The sequence below is a fragment of the Peromyscus eremicus genome, chromosome 6 (genome assembly GCF_949786415.1).
Source record: "Peromyscus eremicus chromosome 6, PerEre_H2_v1, whole genome shotgun sequence".
NCBI lineage: Eukaryota > Metazoa > Chordata > Mammalia > Rodentia > Cricetidae > Peromyscus > Peromyscus eremicus.
In genome coordinates, this window is record NC_081421.1 from 123,006,589 (window position 1) to 123,025,563 (window position 18,975).

The following is an 18,975-nucleotide window of genomic DNA, read 5'->3' on the forward strand; positions in this document are numbered from 1 at the left end:
AATGGGAAACTGGTCAGAATGTAAAATAAATGAAAAAAAATTAAAAAAAAAAAAGGAAGGCCAAGAAAGCAGCCCACGATTTATACGGTGAGCTGCAAGGACACAGTGTCACCTGTGAGTCTCTCAGTACTGTGCATTTCAAGTTCTGTCCCACAGATCACTAATTCAGTCACAATAGTCTTCCGAAGCAGAGTAAAATGAACGCAGTTCTGCTACACAGAAGACGGAATTGAGAGTGGATGGGACTGGAGCGGAATACCAGGTAGGCAAAGGGTTAAAGGCAGGCCTGTTTGTGTTTGGTTTTTTGTTTGTTTCAATCTGGACAAGACTGCATAAAGTAAAGTGGTTCCTTCCAGTCTGAACGAAGTTCTTCTAATGTCTCTGCTTCACTCAGTCCAGTGAAGAGGAACACCAGGCTGTCCAGGCTGGGAGGAGGTTACACCTGGTTACCGTCGCAGCTCTCTCCAGAGACCTCCAGATGCCACAGCTTTACACACGCTTTGAGGAGACGGGGTAGTCACATCTATAATTCCAGCACCCAGGATGTAGAGGCAGGAGAATCAGCACACATTTGAGCCTAGCTTCATCTACAAAGTGAGTTCCAGGCCAACTACAGAACACAGAGGCTCTGTTTCAAAAAAAGAGAAATCAGCACTGTTTGGTGGACCTTCCCAATTACTTAAAAGACCTCCTCCACTATTAAAATTTGAATATATTTTAATCCTAAAACCTTAAAGATACATATTTCTTCATTTGGTGGACAGGTGGCACATGCCACCATCTGCGTGAGAGAACAGCTGCTGGAGTTGGCTCTTGGTCATGTGGGTTCTGGGGCTCAAACTCGGGGTGTCTGCTTGGTGACAAGGACTTGCCCTGCTGATCTCTCTCACCAGCAGCACCGTGTCTGACTACTTAGTCTCCAGTCAGAGAAACCAGCACAAACTCACCTTCCGTGCTTTCACGATTAAAGCTGACAAAATCTTCCGTCCACTCTCAGCAAGGAATATCCTGTTGGCTGCTTCTGAGAGAACGACCTGAAAAATACCAACCCCGAGAGACACCAGTGACATGGGAAGGGCCCGAGACAGTTCGTGTACTCACTGGAAACGGAGGAAGTCCAAATTCACAGAGACAAAAAGAACTCTTAAACCCAGAGATCAAAAAAGATTAAGGGCAGATATATTCGAATCTAAATTCTGTTTTAGATAATTAAATATCTAGGGTGAGGAGCTGGAAGGATGGCTTAGTGGTTAAGAGCATGCACTGTTCTTGCAGGGGATGAAAGTTTGGTTCCCAGCACCCATGTTGGGCATCTTACAACCACCTGCAATTCCAGCTCCATGGTATCTGATATCCTCTTCTGACCTCCCTGGACACCTGCACTCATGGGTACCTACCTACCTACTACACACACATACACACGTGTACACATAAAAACAATAAAAATAAATCTTGAAAAAAATTGTTTGGGTTTGGTTTTTGGTTTTTCAGACAGGATTTCTCTGTGTAGTCTTGGCTGTCCTGGAACTCACTTAGTAGACCAGGCTGGCCTTGAACTCACAGAGATCCGCCTGCCTCTGCCACCACCACTGCCCAGCAAATCTTGAAATTAAAAAAAAAAAATCTAAGGTAGGTTGGGCGGTGGTGGCACACACCTTTAATCCCAGCACTCAGGAGGTAGAGCCAGGTGGATCTCGGTGATTTCAAGGCCAGCCTGGTCTACAGAGCAAGATCCAGGCTAGGCACCAAAACTACACAGAGAAACTCTGTCTCGAAGAACAAAACAAAACAAACAAACAAACAAACAAAAAACCCCAAAAACTAAGGTAAATTTTGTTTTTCTTTTTTGAGACAGGGTCTTACTATGTAACTCTGGCTGGCCTGAAACTCCCTAGGTAGACCAGGCTGGCCTTGAACTCACAAAGAATGTTGCAATTAAAGGTGTGTGCCAGCAATTCTGGCTTTATTATTAACAACCTCATTCCTCTTTAGGAAATCAGTACTTTTAGGATTTAGGAAATCACTGATTCAAATTTTAAAAACCTAAATATACACTGCCTGATAACAACCAAGAGTCATTTTAAGCAGCCATTTCCACACACTTACACTGTTACAGTCTCCCATCTAGATACAGTGTGACGGCCATTTCCACACACTGTTACAGTCTCCCATCTAGATACAGTGTAGCGGCCATTTCCACACACTGTTACAGTCTCCCATCTAAATACAGTGTGGCGGCGATTTCCACACACTGTTACAGTCTCCCATCTAGATACAGTGTGACGGCCATTTCCACACACCATTACAGTCTCCCATCTAGATACAGTGTAGCGGCCATTTCCACACAGTGTTACAGTCTCCCATCTAGATACAGTGTGGCAGGCCTGGGAAGGTGTGGAGAAGGACAATGGAAATGGAGACAGAGCAGTATGGAGGGAGAATAAACTTCTGACTGCCTATCTGCCACGAGTAGCCAGAATAATGGAAAGGACTGTCCTCTGCACAGGTAGGGATGCTACAACCTGAAGGTACACAACTCCTGCCGAGCTGGGCGGCGGGGCATCACTTAATGCTGTGAGAAGTACCTGAAAAGCCTGCCGAATACAGTGAAGTTTGGCAAGAAAATCACTGTCTCCCAGGCACTCCAGCATTTCAGTTCTATGTAATAAAGAGCAGAGAGGAACTGTTAAGTTTCATTCGAGATCAAGCCTTCTACAAACCTGGACTTGAACAGGGCTTCACCACAGGACCTTAATAGAAAACACATGTCCTCTGCATACTGACACACTGCGTAAAAATTTACTTGGACCAAAAATGTATTTTCCCATATTCATAAGCATAATTTAATAACTGTCACACAAAAAGAGCAACAGCACTTTAATACATTATTTTAAAATAATACATTAGGCTCTAAAGTAAGTTATTAGCCATTAGCTAAACTGGAATACTACCTCAGTACTCTGGAGTAAATTTTTCCCTCTTCAACTAGATGCATAGCTTCTTCGTAAAAAGGGCAGCGGCAGGAGTCCAGGCTGTAACTGTGCCGTCCCTCTCTGTGGTCCGTGAGCTAAGAATACAATGAGTTACACTGAAGTAAGAACTATAAAGAAAACCCTAGAATCTCCATATTACCAAAATATGCTAAATGTGACTAAACCCACAAAAATCACTAACATTTTATCTAACTAAAACCTAAATTCATTTTACTTCAAATTAAAGTTCAAGGTGAGCCTGGACTAACATAGGCAAGCTCCTGTCTCAACAAAAGGCAAACAACAAAAGCTCAGGCGTTGGGCTGGAGAGCTGGTTGCAGGATAACCACCGTGTGCTCAGTTCCCAGCACCCACCAAGGGAGGCTCAGAACTCCTTAATTCCAGCTCAGGAGCATCAAAATCGGTAGTTCTGGCTTCCATGGACACTTGCACTCACATGCACGTATCTACTCACAGATACACACACACACACACACACACACACACACACACACACACACACACACAATTAACAATAGAATCTTTTGCAAAAATTCAGTTGTTAAAAAGAGTAGAATTGCTGGGTGGAGGTGGCGCACGCCTTTAGTCCCAGCATTTGGGAGGCAGAGGCAGGCAGATCTCTGTGAGTTCAAAGCCAGCCTGGTCTACAGAATAAGTTCCAGGACAGCTAGGACTGTTACACAGAGAAACCCTGTCTCAGAAAATTAAATAAATAAATGAACAAAAGAGTAGAATTAGTTGGGCATGATGGCACACACCTTTTATCCCGGCACTCAGGAGGCCGACCTTGCTACATAGCGAGCTCCAGGCCAGCCAGAATTACATGGTGAGACCTTGTCTCAACCCAAATGAGTAGAACTTAACAAGCTTAGTTCATTTTGAATCTAAGTACTTAAATCCACAAGGTGTGCAACAAAGCAGAGTGACTGATGAGGAAGAGGGTTTTTATCGTCTAAAGAACACTTCAAACTCAGTGGCAAAGCCTATGAGAACACAGAAACAGATTAACTTGCTGTCGTAGGAATTCTGTCTTATATGCGGCTTTGGTTAGCTTTCACGTAACTCAAAGATAGCTAATGCTCGTTAGACTCTACGAATAGAATCTAACAACTCTAGAAATAAAATTCCAGTCTGACAGTTCAGTAAAAAACAACTGCAAGTACTATGAGATGGCCAGCTACACAGAAACCTTCTGGAGTAATTTTATTTTCAATACTAAGTAATCCACTTACTGGGACACTTTTTTTTTAATGGTGCTATGGGGAGAGAGCCTAGGGTCCGTGCACAGTAAGCAAGCCCTCTGCTTCCTCAGTTATATCCCTAGCTCTAAACTTTTAAAAATAGTATTACTGAAATTTATTTCCTATACCATAATCAACCTTGTTAAAGTGCACAACTTGCTGGGCTCTGGAACACTCAGAGTTATGCAACCGGCAGTACTTTCAAGAACATATTTGTCAGTCTACCAAGAGGCCTCTTTTCCATCAGCAGTCTCCCCACTCTCCTCTCCTTGTGTCTGGAAATCATTACTTGGAAACCACAGTTTCCTACTGAGAAAATGACATATGAATGGAATTAGCCAGTATGTGGCTTTTGTGTTTGGTTGCTTTCATTTAGCGTGCTTTCAATGTTCTACTGTGAGTTCACTCATTTTTATGGATCAATAAAACTCAAATGCATGGGAGCTGAAGAGATGGTCCCGTGGTCAAGAGCACTTGCTGTTCTAATAGAGGACCTGGGTTCAGTTCTCAGTTCATATACTAGGCAGCTCACAACCACCTGTAACTCCAGGTCCAAGGGATCCACTGTTCTCTTCTGGCCTCCATGGACACCAAGCAGCGTGTGGTACACATACATACATACATGCAGGTTACTCACGCACACACATAAAATAAAATAAAATAAAATATGTAGATAAATCTTTAAAAACACAAAACTCTGGTGAATGGACATTCCACATTTTGTTTATATTTCCTCAGTGATGGACACTGGGTTTTCCCACTTTTGGGGGATCATTAACAGGCTGCTATGAATATTTGTGTACAAGTTCAAAAACACATATGTTTCCAACTTTCCCGGTATATAAAAATAGAAGGGTCAGATGGTAAGTCTGTGCTTTACTGTTTGAGGAAACCCTGACTGTTCTGCAAAGTGGCCATGCACGCTCGTTCCCAGCCACCATCCGTGTTCACTCATCTTCTATAACCACTTTCCCACCTTTATTGTAACAACTAGAGCAGATGAGAACTGATTTGCATTCCAATATGACTGATAATATTAAGCAATTTTTCATCTTATTGGCCATTTGTATATTCTCTTTGGGGACATGTCTATTCAATTTCTATTTAATTTGCCCATTTTTACATTAGGCTACTTACCTATTTAGTATTTAATTGTAAGAGTTCTTTATATAGTAGACATGCAATACTTTTTTTATCAGATACATAATCTGTAAACATTTTTTTCTTGTTTTACTATCTTTATATGGTTTTGGTGTCTTTGTGGATAGCAGATCTCTGTGAATTTGAGGCCAGCCTGGTCTACTTAGGGAGTTTCAGGACAGCCAGGGCTAAATAGTGAATCTTGCCTCAAAAACCAAAACCAAACCAAACCAGAAAGAAGACAAATGCGGAGAACCCAGCTGTTGGAAGCTGCCACACAGGTCAAACTGTGACTGTTCTTTCCAGTGGTGGCTGAGCGATGGTACAGAGACTACATGGTAAGACTTGGCTCTTCAGCTCCTGAGAGACACCTGAATAAAGGGGAGCGCCACAGCTCACTGCTCCTCGGAAGAGCCTGCCATTATCTGAATAAATGCTGTCTGGACTGGCAAAGTCTTCTCAGAGGTCTGGAATTTTTGTCTTCGACAATTTATACCAAAATATTCTCACTGTTTCTCTGGAGGAGCTTTTCCGTCTTCTTCCTCGTGCGTAGGATCAAATCTTGGGCCTTGTACGTGGGAAAAGCATCGTATTCAAGAGCTGCAGCCATAGCCTCTGGACATCTGCACTAGAAACTCCAGAAGCACCTTTGCAGGCTGTAGTACTGCATTTCACATGCAACTGGTGCAGTGTTAAATGCTTTAAAGTAAACGATCTCACTCATTCCTTCCATCAGATCGAAAGTTGTATAAGACTACTATTGGCAACGTACAGGCAAAGGAGCAGAGATTTACATGGACAGGAAATGTGCTTTAAGTCCTATAAACAAATCACTGAATTTAAACCCAGACATAATATTCTAGAACTTAGGCTCTTTTGCTGTGTATGCATGTGGAGGCTGAAGATTAATGTATGGTATATACCTGGATCATTTCCCCCTATTTTTAAGACAAGGTCTTTCACTAAACCTGGAATTGCTGCTTTAGCAAGACTGGTTGGCCAGCAAGTCCCAGGATCCCCCTGTTTCTAGCACCCAAACTCTGGGCTTATAGGTGCTCACACCTGCACCTGGCTTCTGACACAGGTGCTTACACCTGCACTTCTGACACAGGTGCTCACACCTGCACTTCTGACACAGGTGCTCACACCTGCACTTCTGACACAGGTGCTCACACCTGCATTTCTGACACAGGTGCTCACACCTGCACTTCTGACACAGGTGCGCTCACACCTGCATTTCTGACACAGGTGCGCTCACACCTGCACTTCTGACACAGGTGCTCACACCTGCACCTGGCTTCTGACACAGGTGCGCTCACACCTGCATTTCTGACACAGGTGCTCACACCTGCACTTCTGACACAGGTGCGCTCACACCTGCATTTCTGACACAGGTGCTCACACCTGCACCTGGCTTCTGACACAGTTGCTCACACCTGCACTTCTGACACAGGTGTGCTCACACCTGCATTTCTGACACAGGTGCTCACACCTGCATTTCTGACACAGGTGCTCACACCTGCACTTCTGACACAGGTGCTCACACCTGCATTTCTGACACAGGTGCATTCACACCTGCATTTCTGACACAGGTGCTCATACCTGCACTTCTGACACAGGTGCACTCACACCTGCATTTCTGACACAGGTGCGCTCACACCTGCATTTCTGACACAGGTGCTCACACCTGCATTTCTGACACAGGTGCTCACACCTGCATTTCTGACACAGGTGCTCACACCTGCATCTGGCTTCTGACACAGGTGCTCACACCTGCACTTCTGACACAGGTGTGCTCACACCTGCACTTCTGACACAGGTGCGCTCACACCTGTATTTCTGACACAGGTGCTCACACCTGCACCTGGCTTCTGACACAGGTGCTCACACCTGCACTTCTGACACAGGTGCACTCACACCTGCATTTCTGACACAGGTGCTCACACCTGCACTTCTGACACAGGTGCTGGGCTGGAACTCACATGGTCATTCTTGTGCCGCAGGCACTTAACTGAGCCATGGCTCCAGCCTCAGACTTTCCGCTCCCAATCATCTCTACTACCTTGATGCCTTATCTAAATGTCACAGAAGCTGTCACAGCTAATATAAACATGTGGCTTAGGGCCAGAGATGGCGAGTGGGTAAATGTACTTGCATCAGGGCTCATAACCTGAGGTCGAGCCCAGGACCCCTGAGAAGGAGAGAACCAACTTCCTCAAGCCATCCCCTGACACCCTCTGGCTTGCATGTAGTTCAAACTGAGGTGATGGGGAAGGTGGAATTTAAATCTCTCGGCAGTTTATGGTAGAACAGCCACAAAGGAGCATACGGCTCCCTTCCTACAGAGCTTTAGCCCTCCTCTCACTGTTCCAAACACGGCTGCACTCTCCTGGAAACTGGCCAAGATGATTAAAGCAAGAGAGAAGGAGCAAAAGAAGAAACAAAATGTCAAATAGTACAAAATGCAAATGATTGAAAGAAGGTGGAAGGATGATGGTTCTCTGCAAGCAGAGGAAAACCCTTTGGACACTGTGCAGCTTTACAAAGACGAAGGCTTCTTTAACTTTTACTGTAACATTATTTAGGACATTCAATCTGACCACAGAGAAAAACCAGGTCAGTTCTGATCTCAATACTATAGCACTTTCTGACTAGGAAATAGATGTGGTGTTGGAGCCGAGACTGCTACACCTTGCAGGCAACAGGAAGTTGACTGACAGTCACATTGAGTGAAGCTTGAGCAAGAGACCTCAAAGCCCACCCCCACAGTGACACACTTCCTTCAACAAGGCCACAACTCTTCACAGTGCCACTCCCTTTGGGAGCCATTTGCTTCCCAACCACCACAGCTGTCTTTGAGTACAACAGCCCATTACCATCTCAGTCAGAGAAGGTGTAATTTAATTGTGCACCACAGATGCTCAACGAGATCAGACCTGTTGATGTTCCCTCAAAGAGAGGACTGAATGAAGAGTCATTAGGCCCTCCTGGGATATTCCAGCCGCTCCTCCCTGTACTCCATTCCCATGTCATTCTGCACCAGCTCCATGTGGTTTCAGAGGTGCTAGGGCATACCAGAAAGAGAGTCTATCCATGCAACTATGGGGAGTCATCGTCCACGCTGAGGTGAGGCATCTCAGTGACACAGCTGTAATTTTGGGGGATGGGTCTCTCACAATCCTCACACGTATTTTCTGGAAGCAGGCTCAATAAGCTCTTTGGTTCAATACCTAACAATGGGGGAAAGTTCTGGAAGCTATAGGAATGGCACATGCCTAGAGTCCCATAATATTAGCACTCAAGAGACTGAGATGGGATGGCTTTCAGTTTGAGGCCAGCCTAGACTATGTAATGGAACCTTGCCTCAATTTTTTTAAATATTGGAATTATAAAATAATGTTGTTAGTCTAATTATGAATATACTAAAAAATACCAAATTGTATATGCTCAAGAGTATATATTATAGTATCTCCATAAAGCCATTGGTTATGATGAGACAGAATTTCATTATCCCAGGCTGACCCCAAACTTTGCAAGAATGGCTTTGAACTCCTGGTCCTCCTGCCTCTTCCTTCCAGGTATGCTGTTTTTCCGCCGTCAGAGCAGCTGCACCAGAATCTACTGCTGTTTCAGCCTGAATGCGGCTCTGCAGTAATTGGCCACAGTGACTTTCCCATCTCCCCAGATCCGCCTCCCTACTACTTCCTGTGTGTCTCTCTATCCATCTTCCAGACTCCCTCTGACTCTCTATGATTACTTTCTGTCAACTAGCTGCTGGCTCTGCCTCCTAACCCAAGGGTGATTTTATTTAATTAATGCAACTTCAAACTCAGGGTTCACAGTGTGATCAAATTTCCCCCAAACAGGTATGATTACATTTCTCAAAAAGCATCTTCAGCTGTCACTGGAAACGAGCTAAATCAACGTGCAGCAAAGCTTACATACAGGAAATTTTGTCAATCACTTTGTCAATGATTGGCCTAGTTTATAGAGAAGTGCAGTGCAGTAATTGTTTTATTCTAAACGGGCCAAAAAACCTATTAATTCTGAATAAACCTATCAAGTTATCACACACTGTTTAACTCCTCAGGATTCTGATCCATCCTTCTTTCTTTCTCTCTTCCCTTCTTTCCTTTTTCCTTCTCCTGAAGCAGGATCTCACTATGGAGCTCTGGCCTGGAACTCCATCTGTAGACCAGGCTGGCATCAAACTCAGAAATTCACCTGCCTCTCAGAGTACTGGGGTTAAAGGTGTGTACCATCATGCCCAGCTACATTCCTTACAAAAGAATTTATCTTGTAGTATATCTGAGTTCATACATTTATACCTTAGAAGCAATGCTAAAATATTTCTTGATTATTGAATCCTTCTTATACATACTCATGCATTCTTTCCTATGAGAAGTTAAAAATGTATTAAACCTTTGTAATCTAAACAGTAAATTCAAGTGCACCTGATGAACACCTGAAGAGATGTTCTCTGTGTGGTAAGCTCTGGTCCAGCACCTGGTGTGTGGTGTGCAGGCATTACACCACCAACATGTTTCCAAACTAAAAAGTATTTTCAAGTTAAATATTAGAAAGGAGTTTAAGGAAAATATTCTGAAATTGTATTGTGTTTGGGAATTCTGTCTACATGTGCATCATGTGCGTGCCTGGTACCCACAGAGGCCAGAAGAGGGTGTTGAATTCCCTGGAACTAGAGTATATTTTATGGTATCTCTATAAAGATATATATTTGGTTGGTTGTTATGAGACAGAATTTTACTATCTCAGGCTGACCTCAAACTTTCCAAGGATGTGGGCCCATGTGAATGCTGGGAATAGAATCTGAGTGTTCGGAGCAAGCAGCCAGTGCTCTTAACTGCTGAGTAATCTCTCCAGATTCCAGAAAGAAAATGTTGTTAGGTTACATACCTAATTCCAGTCTCAGGAGGGTAAGGAAGGAGAATTGTGGGTTTGAGGCCAGCATGGGCTATAAAGCAAAACCCTGTCTCAAGCAAAAGTGAGAAGGAAGGTGACATAGGCAGGGTGAGAGAGATGGCCTGGTGGTTACGAGCACTGGCTGCTCTTGCAGTGGGTCTGGGTTCAACTCCCAGCTCCCACAGGGTAGTTAAAAACCATCTGTGACCTCAGTTCCGGGCCATCTGATGCCCTCTCCTGGCCTCTGTGGGCACCAGGCACGTATGTGATGCAGAGACATACTTGCAGGCAAAACACACACACACACACACACACACACACACACACACACACACACACACACACGGCAACTGAGCTGAATTGTGGTGCAATGGCAAAGCTACCTCCCCATGAACATTGAACATATCTTACCTCTGCTACTGAAGCAAAGAGATCTGCTGATTCAGCATTCAAGGTGTCTTGCAGACCAAATTCATCCATATTCTCCTTCCCGCTCACATCTGTATCTTTATCTTCAAAGTGAAAAGGTAGAAAGTACAACATTGTTACTCTTTGTCTCTGCCACATTCGCTTTGAGTTTAAAAAATAACTATAGGTAAATTATTTACCATACTTGGTAAAGTATGTAAACGCCAAAACCAGTTTAAAACAATTTATTTGCAAGTGGTCTTGCCTAAATTTGAAATATTGTAAGGCATTCAAGTCAACTGGAAAAAAATTTTTGAGAAAGGGTCTCACTAAGTAGCCTGGGCTGTCCTGGAACTCAGTGTGGAGACCAGGCTGGATTTCTACTCACAGAGATCCCCCTGCCTCTGCCTCTTGAGCTAGGAGTAAAGGCGTGCACCATGCAGGTTGTGGTGGCCCACACCAGTAAGAGAAGCTGAAGAAGCAGAGGCATGAGAAGCACGAGTTCAAAGCCAGGCAGCTACGGAGTGAAACCAAAAAGGCATGCACCACACACTTGTATTAACTGAATTATTAACACAGTAGTTCTGGCTAATCACTGACAGGAAGCTGCTCCTGATTTGCATCGCCTTCAAAGGCTGACTTTAGCAAACGGAATAGCCAACAAAGGTCAGACATCAGTTTCTCATGTTTATTCTTTTAACTAACCACCTCAGTGGCCTTTGTTTTGTTTTTCTAGGCAGGGTTTCTCTGTGTAGCAGCCCTGGCTTTCCTGGAACTCACCCTGTAGCCCAGGCTGGCCTTGTACTCACAGAGATCTGCCTGCCTTTGCCTCCCTAGTGCTGGGATTAAAGGTGTGGGCACCAGCGCTTCAGTGGCTTTTTAAACCATGATAAAGCCAACCTTTCTGGAAATAATTTATCTGGCCATACTAGGGCAGGCTGTCTGTTGGCAACGCACAACACCCTGAATGTGGGTCTGAAGAGCCTCCATACCATCAACAGGAATCCATTCGATGACAGTACATTTTCAGGTTAAAACTACTTACCTATGTGATTTAGCAAATAAGTAATGTACTTGCAAATGCATCATGGGTACAAAAAGCAAAGAATAAAAAAGATTCTCAATCTGTTAAACTTGTCAAACGCTTTATCTCCTTTAATAAGAAGTCAGGAATTTCCTTGGTTTCATTTATTAAAATTTCCATTCTACTAAGCCTTCCTCAAATAAATGTCATTAACTTTGCCAGAAATCTTTCAAATTTTCTTGAGAACCCCTACGTATCAGAAAAACCTTTTGTGATTTTTATTGGGAAACAAAAATCCAAACCCCATTAATTTAGTTTAAATTCAAAAGTTGTGCAACCGATTATATTTTAAGTCCTGTGCAGAACAAAAGGGATGATGTGCAGTGTCGAGGCCTCGGGTGGGTTGTGGGCAACACCCACGGGTGCTGAACATGGTCCCGTTTCATGTTTGCTGGGGCCAGCGTTTACATTTTAACTATTTACCTTCTAAGATTTAAGTTATAATGTTTCACATTAGGCTTGTATTAACCTATTGAAAGCACATAACTTCTCATCTTAAAATTCTACCCAGCCAAGTATGGTGGCACGTTGGTATAACCCTAGTGATTCAGGAGCCAGCACGCTAGTTTAACCCAGCATCTCAAAAAACAAAGAAGGAAATAGAACCCTTCTCTACCTAGCATAGCCAACAAGCCAACAAATAAACAAACAAACCACCCCAAATCAAACCAAAAGGAAACAATGAAACCTCAGAAATTTATAGTATTCTACTAAACCAGAAAATAAAATAAGTGTCTTGGTACTTAAATTTTTGTTATTACTTTGCCTTTATGTGTGCCTGAATAAACTGATATGAACCATCCACATGGAGATGCCCACAGAGGTTAGAAGATGGTGTTGATTTCCTGGAACTGGAGCTACTGGTAGTTGCGAGCCATGAAGTATGTGCTAGGAACCACGCCCAAGTCCTCTGTGGGAGCACTTTTAACTGCTGAGCCCTCTCTCCAGTCCAGTTGTTTTACACTTTTTTTTTTTTTTTTTTTTTTGGTTTTTCGAGACAGGGTTTCTCTGTATAGCTTTGTGCCTCTCCTGGAACTTACCTGGTAGCCCAGGCTGGCCTCGAACTCATAGAGATCCGCCTGGCTCTGCCTCCCGAGTGCTGGGATTAAAGGTGTGCGCCACCACCGCCTGGCTGTTTTACACTTTTATACATAGTTTCATAACTGGCAAATGGTACCTTTGGACACTCAATTATGGGAGAAATTCCCATAATTTTCATTTCAGTACATATAAGACACTTAAAAAATGCATACACACACAAATGCACACACAGCCATGCACACACATGCACACCCACACATACACATACATGCACAGAAACACACACATATGTAAACACATACACACACTTGCACACACACAAATGCACACATACACATGAATGCATGCAAACACACACATATGCAAGCACACAGACATACATACACTTGCACTCCACGTCTGCACTTGAGCTGTTTAAGAGTCGGAGCTTTGAAGGTTTTCTTTCTTATCTTCCATTGTTAGTGCTGCTGGTGTAAGAAAGTACAACTCCATTATGCCGCAGCAGCTTTAAAGCAGGATGAAATTTACAGTCTGTTAACTGGGTTCCACGTGCCTGTTGTCATTGTCTCAGAACACCACATTTATCCAGAACTACTTTCTTTGCACATCTTACACGGGGACTGTTAAGCCTGTTGAGCTTCATTTGACAGTAACTAGCCATTCAGTGTCATCTAGATCAACTAAGGTTGTATTTTATTGAAATAAAGAAAAGAAAATCTAACAAGGCTGACTCCGTTCCAGAGGGGCTAGAATTACTCACTGAGTCTAACCCTGCTGTGGCAATGCATCATGAAAACATCACCTACACTCTAACAGACTGGAAGGTTTGCTGGACCTCAGACAGAGTTAATAATGCACCTGAAGGTCACTCAAGACTGCTGTCCTACTGTGTACCCAGCCTGTTGGTGTAGTCTGCTTTTAAAAGAACAATGTCACAATCAACCTTATTGCCTTGGATTTCCCGTGTAACCAACGTTTACAACCTAAGCTAATGCACAGCTGTGATCTCAGTTATGAACCATTCCATGCCCTGACAGGGCCATGTATGTGTGTCATGATAATCGTTTGCTGGAAACAGCAAACAGCCTTTTAAATGGATGTCTATGATATATGGGGTCAGCTGCAGTCAGTGACTTCATCCCTTGTGAACTTAGGTAAAGTATCCCTCATGTGGTGTTTTCTGTGCTGTGCAACAAATGCAGAGCAAAGTCCCTTATTAGGGACAGACACATTCAGACATAGATAGACACACATACACAGTGACTGATTCACATGTGGCCTTCAGGCAGGAACAGACAGACATACAACAGACAGACGATAGAAGGCACAGGGAAAGTGAAGCAGAGAATTCAAATCTGGGCTCACTCTTGGTTAAATGACACCAAGGGGAAGTGCTTTGATCTCTCTGCAATGCCGACAAATTATTGGTGATTCTGAGTTCATCAGTAATGTGCTCTATCCACGTGCCGAAAACCACCGACTGTGCCTCTCATTTCAGTGGTTGTTAGGATTCCTGAATGGCATCTTAACGACGAGGAAGAGAAATAACACATCTGCTTCTTGGATGAACCAATAAAATGTATAGAGAAGAAAGCCAAACTCACTGTTTTCACACACCCAATTAAAATGTACAACATGCTTTCTAGAGAGTCTCAACTCTTGACTGTGCCGCCCAAACACAAGGATAGCTTAATCATTAAAAACTAAAGCTTTCATCTGAGCAGTTTCAGAAACTGCTCACTAAATTTTCCCTATTGGCTGTCTTAATTAAAGTTTTTATTTTACTTCATTTATTTATTTTGGTTTTCCAAGACAGGGTTTCTCTGTCTAGTCCTGGCTGTCCTGGAACTGGTTCTGTAGACCAGGCCGGCCTCAAACTCATGGAGTTCTGCCTGCCTCTGCCTCCCAGGTACTGGGATTGAAGGTGTGCGCCACCACTAAAGCAAGTTGGTAAGGAAGGGTTTATTTGGCTTACACTTCCACATCTTAGTCCATCACTGAAGAAAGTCAGGACAGGAACTCAAGCAGGGCGGGAACCTGGAGGCAGGAAATGATGCAGAGGCCATGGAGGGGTGCTGCTTACTTACAGGCTTCCTCACTCCTGTGGCTTGCTCAGCCTGCTTTCTTACAGAACCCAGGACTGCTACCCCAGCAATGGCACCACCCACAATGTCATGGGCCCTCCCCATCCATTACTAATTAAGAAAATGCCTACAGGCCTGTTTACAGCCCATTTGTTCTGTTCTCTCTCTTTCTTTCCTTCTTTCCTTTCTTTCTTACTAACCCCCCAACCTGCCCTGGGCAAAGTGGCTTTATTCGAGTGCCAGGATCACAACAGGACTTAGGAGTTAGCATTGGGCCCTTCTTGCCATCTTCTCTTCCTCCTCTTCTTCCCCCTTCCCCTCCTGTTTGGATACCTTGGAGTGTGACCTCTCACTTCTCCAGCACAAGCCAGGGAACCATGAACTTCATCCCCCAGCATTCAGCCAGCTACTTCCAGAGTGGTCAGGGCTTCTATGCCACACTGGCCAAGGGTGGCCTCATCCTCCAGCAGCAGGCTTGCCGAGAGCACAGCATGATCTTCCAGTGAGGACACGTGAGCTTTCATCTGGGTGACTGTCTCCTGGCTAGTCACCTCCAGGTTGTATTGTTCCTGGGCCCAGACAAAAGCGCCCAACCCATGGATGCTGCTGCTGCCACCACAAAGATTGAGTCATGAAAGAGCTACAGCCTGTTCTTATGGAGACATTTGCTCACTGAAGCTCCCTCCATTCTCATGACCCTAGCTTGTGTCAAGTTGACATAAAACTAGCCAGTACAGTGGAGAAATGCCACTGTATAATGAGATATCATTACACACCTACCAGAATGTCTAAATTGGAAAAAAGAAGTGGTCATTTTTTTTTTTTTTTCCTTTTACAGGAAAGGAACGCCTAATGCACCAATTGGGAATAAGAATTGGTACTAAGTACAGAGTGTAAGGGTGTGGGCCTGGAGAGATGCTGGCTGCTCCTGCAGAGGAGGTTCAGTTCCCAACACCCACAGCAGCTCACAGCCTTCTGTAACTCCAGTTCCGGGGGATCTGTCTTAGTCAGAGCTCCTGTTGCTGTGATGAAACACCATGGCCAAAGCAGCTTGGGGAGGAAAGGGTTTATTGGGCTTACACTTCCCCATCACTGCTCATCACTGAAGGAAGTCAGGGCAGGAACTCAAATTTGCAGGCACCTGGAGGCAGGAGCTAACGCAGAGGCAGTGGAGGTGCTGCATACTGGCTTGCTCATCATGGCTTGCTCAGCCTGCTCTCTTATAGAACCCAGGACCCACCCACAATGAGCTGGGCCCTCCCTCATCAATCACTAATTAAGAAAATGCCCGGGCCTGGAGACATGGCTCAGAGGTTAAGAGCACCGACTGCTCTTCCAGAGGTTCTCAGTTCAATTCCCAGCACCCACATGGTGGCTCACAACCATCTGTAATGAGATCTGGCACCCTCTTCTGTATACATAATAAATAAATAAGTAAATAAGTAAGTAAGTAAGTAAGTAAATAAATAAATAAAAAGAAAATGCCCAACAGGCTTGCTTACAACCCAATCTTACAGAGGCATCTTCTTAATTGAGGTTCTCTCCTCTCAGATGACTCTGGCTTGTGTCAAGTTGACATAATAACTATGCAGCACAGGATCCAAAACCCTCTTCTGGCCTCTGAGTGCACTGCACATATGTGGTACACATACATGCAGGCAAAACACTTATAAACATAAAATAAAAATAAATCTTAAGAAAGTTTAAAAATGCATCCCTTGTGACCTAGCAATTTTATACCAGATATATTTTATATAAACGCATGATTGTAGGCATAAACATCCTCCCAAATCGCCTCATACACAAGGTAGTATTGAAAGGGTTAAAACCATGAGTTTAAAGGCAGACAGCCTGCATTAAAGTCAGGACCCTATTGCTTATTAGCTGTGTAACCTTGAGAGTTCACCTTCTCTGTTTCTCAATGAGCTCATGTAAACACAGGAGCAAAATCTACCTCTAAGTATCACAAGAATTAAATGTTAGGTCTATAAACATCCAAAGTTAGCAATTCATAAATGTGTAACTTTAATAAACTCTGTTTTCCGGCAACCATTGCCTAAACATATAACACAGAAGAATAAACCAATCTGTGGTCTGGAAGAAGCAGCTTTAGCAGAGAATGTTTTTCTTCTTTCGCTCCCCAATAATTTATACAGTTCTTGAGAGCACCAAGGACATTAAAAGCACTTAAATGTTGGTTCATGTAAACTAACATTTCTTATTTGTTGTTATAAACTGGTAATTCCCAAGACATGAGAACCATGGTTAACATTAATTTCATTTGGGTCATTTTGTCTATAATAAGACTTTAACATGTTTTTAGAGCCCTGTTAAATTTCTGATGTTTCTAATATGGAGACCTAAATTAACTATGAGAAATTAATTTATAAGCCTGAAATATACATACAGCTTATGCCTTTTAATGAATAGGCCTTAGAAGTCCTTAAAGCATCCCACAAAGGATGATCACATGTTAATGATGTTCTACCAATTATCCGTGGCCACACTGGGTCTCAGTGGAGTAGCTTTTTTGTTGGGTTAGTTGATTGGTAACCTCTAAAAAAAAAAAAAGCTAATCTAAACATTTAAGATGTTTTCTGCTGTCTCTGTCACCAGGAACTTTAAAAAGATTCATGCGGAGACACTGACGCGTCCTCTGGAGGAGCAATAACACCAGGATGTTTAATTTTAGCCCAGTCATCCTGCCGTGGGCCAGAGATCTGACTGGACCCAGCCTTCCTCCTTCTCTCACAACCTCATAATTCATACATTACTTAAGGTTTGTCCAAAGAAGGGTTTTCTTTTAAAGTCTTGGGTTTTTTTCTTTGTTTTAAAGGACGGAGAGGGAAAGAAAGCTAGAAGCCATTTCAGCCTTGACCCTGGCCCTCAGGCCTTGCTTTATTTCCTACGATGGAGCCAAGTGGGTTTTTTGTGTCTCAGTTCTGCTGTCCTGGGCACATTCTATTCCTGTCGCTGAGACGGCCCTGGTCTATTTTAACCTCTGCAGACGCTGGTGGAGATTCCAGGGATGCCTCTCCTCTTTTCCAACTCTGCAGAGAAGAGGGAGCCTGCCTGGGGTCTCACTGTCACCTGACTGCTGCTGGCTAGTCTCCAGAGGAGACTTCACTACAGCTTGGAACCTTGTCCTTTCTCCAGTTTTACTGAAAATGGACAAGTTCCTGATGCCAACAAGTATTTTATAGTCTTAAGCTGTTCAAATTATCAGCTGTCTAGAAAGCTACTGTGGCTCTTGTGTGTGTTTGAGGGTTTGTTGTTTGTTTGAGATGGGGTCTCACTATGTAGCCCTGGCTGGCATAGAATTCACTATGCAGAGTAGGACAGCCTCTGCCTGGGATTGAAAGCATGTGCCCCATACCCATCCTCTTTTGTATGACAGTCTGCTACCCATATTGTAAGCCACCCCTACCCCGATTTTAAGATGCTAGAATATAGAGTTTGGAAGAAAGAACAAAGCTGAATTTACAAGTCAAACATGATTTCAGACAGGGAAAGACTGAGTCTGAAATGCTTTCTTGATTTACCCTTGAGTGGGCCTCTGTATTGCCAAGAGTAGCACTGAGCTCCACCGGCCCAAGACCGATGGGTTCTGACTCCTACAGCCCCATCTCCATGGGAAGAGGAGCACATGGACAGAAACAGCTTGCCAGCATGGCACAGTGCAAGAACAGCTTGGCCTCACAGTTGTGTCTGGCTCCCTATTTATCAAGACAGTCCCACACCATGACGGCACCACAGAACAACTGTGACTCCTAACTGGGAAGAGCAGCTGCCGACACACACCGAGGGGCGCAGGGGAAAGAAAGGGGGCACCCACAGTTCAGGTGGTAGCATTCTCTCTTCCTTAAAAACAATGACTGAAATAAGATATAATTAAGGCTAGGCAGAGGGGCACACACCTTTAATCCCAGCACTCAGGAGGCAGAGGCAGGCGGATCTCTGTGAGTTCGAAGTCAGCCTGGTCTACAGAGGGAGTTCCAGAACAGCCAGGGCAACACAGAGAAACCCTGTTTTAAAAAACCAAAAACTAAAACCAAACCAAA

At 43.9% G+C, this 18,975-nt stretch overlaps 1 protein-coding gene across 1 annotated transcript in view; it reads right to left on the reverse strand.

Annotated features, from left to right (window-relative positions):
* Window positions 1-18,975, reverse strand: part of Miga1 (mitoguardin 1) — a 57,020-nt gene that overhangs the window by 11,465 nt on the left and 26,580 nt on the right. Inside the window, exons 7-10 of the mRNA XM_059266465.1 lie at window positions 10,709-10,809; window positions 2,952-3,067; window positions 2,586-2,658; window positions 948-1,034 (exon numbers count right to left, since the gene is read on the reverse strand). Of these exons, the coding sequence (XP_059122448.1) occupies window positions 948-1,034; window positions 2,586-2,658; window positions 2,952-3,067; window positions 10,709-10,809 (377 nt within the window). The remainder of the gene's footprint in view (window positions 1-947; window positions 1,035-2,585; window positions 2,659-2,951; window positions 3,068-10,708; window positions 10,810-18,975) is intronic.